At 47.2% G+C, this 6,809-nt stretch overlaps 1 protein-coding gene across 1 annotated transcript in view; it reads right to left on the reverse strand.

Moving 5' to 3' along the window:
- The window catches only part of LOC116356365 (PC3-like endoprotease variant B), a 23,525-nt gene extending 18,010 nt beyond the window's left edge, over positions 1-5,515 (reverse strand). The window contains exons 1-5 of the mRNA XM_031802031.1: positions 5,336-5,515; positions 2,192-2,271; positions 1,841-1,929; positions 348-520; positions 1-142 (exon numbers count right to left, since the gene is read on the reverse strand). The exon at positions 1-142 is cut by the window's left edge and continues 74 nt beyond it. Coding sequence (XP_031657891.1) covers positions 1-142; positions 348-520; positions 1,841-1,929; positions 2,192-2,271; positions 5,336-5,515 — 664 coding nt within the window. The remainder of the gene's footprint in view (positions 143-347; positions 521-1,840; positions 1,930-2,191; positions 2,272-5,335) is intronic.
- Between the last annotated feature and the right edge of the window lie 1,294 nt (positions 5,516-6,809).

Genomic DNA, 6,809 nt, shown 5'->3' on the forward strand with positions numbered 1-6,809 from the left:
AGGCGGGCTTGCCCATGTGAGTGACCGCACCGATGGCAATGCTGTAGACACTGTTGACATAGCCGTCTGCTCCACAGTGGTCGTTCACCAACCCACCATTACCAGACGCCCACACAAATATACTTCCTTTTCCACCTCGCCCCTGTATTAAGGTGAAAGAGAGTGACAGGGGAGTTGGTGGAAGGATAAAATTGAATAGAATTACATGGAATAGAGAAAAGCGAGCGCGCACGCATGAGTTTGTGTGTGTGGACGTGCATGTGTGCATGCATGTACAGTATGGGTGTGTGTATACTTGCGTGCCTGCATGTACTTTTCCTGTGTGTGTGTGTGTGTGTTATCCTTGCCTTCTGCGTGCCCAGCCTCAGTGCTTTCTGTGTGAGTGTCCCCGGCCCGGCCATCTCCTGTCCGTCGTCCCGCGGGCCCCAGCAGCACACGTACACATCGATGAAGTCGTTGTTGAAGGTCAGAGACGTGGCCTCCATGGAGTCCGTCACCGTGCCGTCCAGCAGACGGATACCTGGCCGGGTCAAAGGTCAGAGGTCAAGGGGCAGAGGGAAGAGGTCAGGGGGGGACAGTTTCACTCCAAGGATGATTTTTTTTACTGCACATTTATTATGATACCGATCTAGCCCTGTGAATTGGTTTGAACAGCTGTTGGCTTTTAGAGTTATAGTATGACACTAGAATAAAAACAGTGATTTTCAGAGGATATTTTTATTCAAATGTCCCAATACATTTTCTTGTTGATGCATACTTCTGCTATGGTCTGTACGGCTGTATTATATTAGTGATCCTCACAAAAAAAAACGAATTACAACAACTCAAACCCAAAATGAGGTGTTAAATTAGGTCTGTATGGCTCAATAATAGTGTGTCCCTGTCAAATCCAAACACAAACACTGATTAGATATATTTCTCTCGTCATTCCCAAATACAGACGAATATCAACACCTAAACTGGCTGCAATAGACGTATTGATTGCTGGGCTTCATCGAAGGAATGCGCTGTAAATGCATTGTTCTGTTGTGGATCCGCCTGTGGTCCCTTTGTCCTCGTTATCAAGCCTCGGCGCTATGATTCACTTTAACTAGGTCTGCCTCCCAAAAACCCACCCTATTCCCTATTTTTTTTGTGCACTGCTTTTGACCACGGCCCCTCAAACATAGTACGCTATATGGGAAATAGGGTGCCATTTGGGACTCATGCATTATCTCGCCAGCTGATGTCATAACCAATCACTGGCATTGCATTACCCTGTTGTCATTTGCCTTTTATTGAGCCATTTCATTACATTTGATGTGTGATCGTCCTCGTAGCATGTTACCACTGCACTGCTACATATCATATCATTTCTCTGGTAATATAAACACGGCTCTTCTCGTCCTCACGAACGCACTTGTCACTCTACTGTTCATTGTCACCTCGCCTAGCGTCTCCTACTCAGTCCGACTGAGTCATGGAATGATTGAATCGTAATGGTATACTGCATTAGACAATATCATGTCTCGTAGACAATGTACGTTTGTCAGAGTACATTATATTATTATATGTACATTATCCTATTATATGTACATTATCCTATTATATGTACATTATCCTATTATATGTACATTATCCTATTATATGTACATTATCCTATTATATGTACATTATCCTATTATATGTACATTATCCTATTATATGTACATTATCCTATTATATGTACATTATCCTATTATATGTACATATTATGGTACAATCATTCAACGAGACGCACATTTGAACCATACGATCACTTCTACCGGTATTTCCTTCTGATAGATTACATTGGCATGGACGTGGGCAGTGTTGTACTCACCACCGATCCTGGCGTTGAAAGCGATGCCCACGCCACAGTAAGAGTTGTTGGCCTCCATGGCCACTTCCCCTGCACACCGGGTGCCATGACTGGGACAGGTCAGAACGTTATGTCGTACACATGCACACACAAACACGTACACACATAAACACGCAGGCACTCTTCTCACGCACACACACAAAACTTGTATCTCTGCGCAAGTTTTGACAAAGAACAACCCATTCCAAAAATGAGGAAACAAAACTTCAAAAGGAAAGATGACTGCAAATAGTGAGAGATGACAGGGGAACACGAAGAATGAGAGAGGGGATGAAAGAGTGAGACAAATGTAGAGATTAAGAAGCGCGTTACCCGTTCTCCTCGTCTCTGAGTGGCATGGGGTCATGGGAAAGGCCGTGGGAGCCACGCAGGTCAAAACTGGCCAAGGCCTCCTGAGAGACACACCATAGTGTAATGTCAGGGAACAACAGGGAGAGCATGTAGCCTGATCCCAGATCTGTTATTAGCTGTACAACTCGTATGGTTGTTAGGGGTTGGCTATACAGCACGATCAGGTCTGGCATCAGAATTGGGAGGACGTGGAAATGACACAGGAAGTAATAAAACATTACATTTCTAGAAGCAAATTGATGTGTCATGATGGTCGTCTATGTGTTGTCCTGCTCTCTCATTCTATACGGGGACAAGCTGTTCACTGCGAGGGGAGGAGAGGACAGGCTACACAGCAGATGAGTGATGTGTGTCTATCGAGTCAAATGTGATCAAGGAGGTGCACTCGAGGAGACAGGAGTCAGAGTACAACCTCATGTAGCCCTGCTTCAATCTCTCTCTCAGGCTGTACCTGAGTGCCAAACTACATGTTGGCCTGTTGGCTTTGATCTGAACAGTGGCTCTCAGATGATAAATGATAGAAAGCAGTAGTAGCCAGTCAATTGTCTGGCAGTCAGTCCACTACAGCGCCTCTACTCTGGGTGAGTTGGTGTAGAGTGCAGTTGCCCCTAGATGCTACCATTTCCCCCACTAATGGGTTGGGATTCGAGGAGGAGAAGCTGATCCTAGATCTGTATCTAGCTTGAAACTTCACCCGAAGCAGTTAGCATCGCTTCACTATAGCTTCATCAATTTGACATGGGTGTTAATCTATCTGCTTTATAGCATTATTGTAACGGTTTTCTTTAGGTGAAGTAGAGGCGGACCAAAACGCAGCGTGGTTGTTATTCATTGTACTTTAATAAAGAAACTGTACACGAATAAACTAACAAAACAACAAACGTGTGAAAACCTAAAACAGTCCTATCTGGTGCAAAACACAGAGACAGGAACAATCATCCACAAACACACAGTGAAACCCAGGCTACCTAAATATGGTTCCCAATCAGAGACAATGACTAACACCTGCCTCTGATTGAGAACCATATCAGGCCAGACATTGAAATAGATAAACAAGACATCCAACATAGAATGCCCACTCAGATCACACCCTGACCAACCAAAACATAGGGTGTGACAATTATCTACTGTACATACAGTAAATGCTTCATGAATGAATTGTGTAATGGCCCATTAGGACAGATGACATAGATGGTCACTTCAAAATAAACTGATCAAGTTTACTCACAAAGTTTCTCTTCAGATCCGTGTTTGTATGATCCACACCTAAAGGGGAGGCAGGAAAGTAAATATCAGTGTTTGTACATAAAAGCTACAAATGAGAGATACAGGAGCTAAAAGGATGCATGATTTAACACGCAATGAGTCTGGATGTTCCTCCATTCTCTCTTCTTTGAACCTGAAGGGATTTCTAAAAAATGTAAGCGGTTCGGCTGGGAGAGAGAAGACGAGGAGAGGAGAGGAAAAAGAGAAAGAAAATGCAGAGGACAGAGAGGATGCAGAGGACAGAGAGGATCTGCATCCCTCCTTCCACCCTATTCTCCCTTTCAACTTTAGCTCTGAACTAGCTCCCATGGAAATACAAATATGGGTTCTCTCCCTAGCCACTCTCTCAGTCTCTCTCTCAGTCTCTCTCTCTCTCCTCTTCTCTTCTCTTCTCTTCTCTTCTCTTCTCTTCTCTTCTCTTCTCTTCTCTTCTCTTCCTTCTCTTCTCTTCTCTTCTCTTCTCTTCTCTTCTCTTCTCTTCTCTTCTCTTCTCTTCTCTCTCTCTCTCTCTCTCTCTCTCTCTCTCTCTCTCTCTCTCTCTCTCTCTTTCTCTTTCTCAGTCTCTCTCTCTCTCTCTCTCTCTCAGTCTCTCTCTCTCAGTCTCTCTCTCTCTCGCTCTCTACTTCAATCTCTCTAGCTCTACTGCCCCCTCTCTCTCTCCCCTTTTCTTTCTCCTGTGGAACGGGCTCTCTGCTAGGTCCTTTTTCTGCTCTCTCACCCCATCGCTCCCTCTTTTCCTCCTCCATCCATCTCCCCTCCCTCTCTCTCCTCCTGTGGCTGAGCCCCTGTGGACTCTAGCTATACTTTCTCAATCTGTCTCTCTATCTCTCCCTCCCTCCCTCCCTCCTCCCTCTCATCCCCATCTCTCCATCTCTCTTCCCCTCTTTCTCTTCTCTCCTCCTGTTGCAGGGCCCCTGTGGACTCTCTCACAGACAGGCGAATGGAGGCCCCAGGAGGGCCCAGCCCGCTCTGCCACACACACACACGCACAAACACGCTCACACACACAGGACGCGCCAGCCTTTTGTCCCACGCAGGCTGTGCCGCCAGGTTGCCATGACAACCCGCCGTTGACCGAGGCGGCCTGATTGTGTTCATCTGTGAAGGGTTAGAGCCCGGGTGAGTACAAGCACACCACGCCTGGCCACAACCTCTCTCTCTCTCTCTCTCTCTCTCTCTCTCTCTCTCTCTCGCTCTCTCTCTCTCTCTCTCTCTCTCTCTCTCTCTCCTCTCTCTCTCTCTCTCTCTCTCCCCCCCCTCTCTCTCTCTGTGTGTGTGTGTGAATCTTAGCCTCCCAGTAAACATGTCCCTCTCCATATCTCTCTATCCTCTATTTCCTCTCGCCGCATTCTCTTTGTCTTCCAGTCTCCCTTCTGTCCTTCTTTCGTTTCCTCTCCGAGCCCAACAGCCAGCTTAATAGATCATGTAGGCCATAAAGAAATCAACCCATTATCATTGACATATACTAACAGTGAACTCAAAATCTACATCTACCTGTAGTAGAGAGAATCCCCTCCTGTGAGCATCACCTGTATAAAGCCTGGGCCTGCCGCTGGTGAAGGAGCTCGCCTTGTTAACAAAGTTCAGTGAGCAGCGTTTCTGTGTGCGTGAGTGCATGAATGTGCGTCTGCATTCGTGAGTGCTTGTGTGTGAGCTGTGATTCTGTGTGCGCGTGTGTGTGTGACTGTGCGTGTGTGTGTGTGTGTGAGTACGGGCGTGAGTGTGCGTGTGTGAACAGCGTTTCTCTGTGTGTATGTGTGTGTTCATGCGTCCAAGTGTGTGTCTGAGCCGTCTTCACACTACTCAAGTCACCGCTAAGAGGTGACACACACCGCTCACCGCTGCAGGGATGTCATCAGGCATTATCGTCAAGCCACCGAGGGAGGGGACACGGAGGGGCACAGAGGACAAACCCACAGCCTCGTCCCCCCTGACTGAGGAGGCTCCCGTGGGCGGGCCGGTGACAACAGTAACGATGATGGGATGTGGTGTGGTGGTAATCATCCTGATAATAGCCATGTCTAACAGGGCAGCCCTCTGCCAGCCTAATGAAGATCTCAGCAGCCACAGTGGAAATTAGCCGTCCAACATTGGCTGTAAAGGAGTGATGTGGATTGTGTGTGTCTGTGTGTTGAGGATGTTGGGTTTGTGGGGGGGGGAGCGGCGGCTGTGCGTGTGTATGTTTCTCTGTGTGTGGTGTGTAGTATCTAATGCTCCCCGTCATGAAGAGATATTGTAACATAAAACGGGGTTCTAGGAAAGGCTGGTGAAAGTACAAACACACCGTGCTTGTCTTCTGCACACACTCAAACACCCACATATTTCGTGCACATTCAAGTGCATCAAGGTATACAGAGTCAGAGAGCAGACAGGCATGTCTCAGCTAGACGGAACACTGTAGGTGGTGGAGCAAATGTAAAACATGCGATGAATACAAATGCCTTGAACCTGAGTGACCCGGTCTGAAGTGTGTGCGTGTGTGTGTGCGTGCATCTGCGCGCCTGCGTACGTGTGTTTGTGTAGGTTTACGTGTGTGTGTGTGTGTGTGTGTGTGTGTGTGTGTGTGTGTATGTGTATGTGTGTGTGTGTGTGTCTATGGTGTGTCTCTTTGTGCCCTGTATTCATTGTGGACCTCAGGGTCGAACACACACAAATCACACATATAGATGCGCAGGGGCCATTTTGTGGCAACAGCGAGCCGGGAGCAGCAGTGGCAATGAATACACATCACTTCAGAGGAGACCAAACACACCTGGGTCTCACTTCCTGCTCTCACATTTGCCTGATTTTCTAAAAGATTCACAGTAAATAGGGCTAGCTAACCTCTTCCTTTTCTTACAAACGTAACGTGGCCATATCGCATCGTCGGAGCGTGGGGTTTGTATGTGTATTATGTGGAGGTAGATATCTGTAGACCAACGACTACGCCACTGAGAAGATCAATGAAATTGTATTGAGTTGAAAATGATCTGTGTCCAACACCCCGAGCCATTCATGTCTGTGAGTCTATCTACCCACTTACCTGTATTTAACCAGGTAGGTTACTATGGATCTTTTACAATACAGACCTGGCAACAAAAGAGTGTCAACTTCGTCTGTGTCTAGTTCACGCAGTTTATCATTCTCAGTGTCTAAAACTGGCTGTGTGTCTCACGTTGTCATATAATCCCACACTAATCCTGCTCTCGCCACACGCCTCTGGGAGAGTGTGTGTGTTCACGCAAGTGCGTGTGTGTGCGGGCGAGGTGGGACGCTGTGGCGCGGGGAAGCTGGTGTTATCGTGGCGATAGCGGTGGCGAGGGTGAGACTTCCT

The sequence above is a fragment of the Oncorhynchus kisutch genome, linkage group LG2 (genome assembly GCF_002021735.2).
Source record: "Oncorhynchus kisutch isolate 150728-3 linkage group LG2, Okis_V2, whole genome shotgun sequence".
NCBI lineage: Eukaryota > Metazoa > Chordata > Actinopteri > Salmoniformes > Salmonidae > Oncorhynchus > Oncorhynchus kisutch.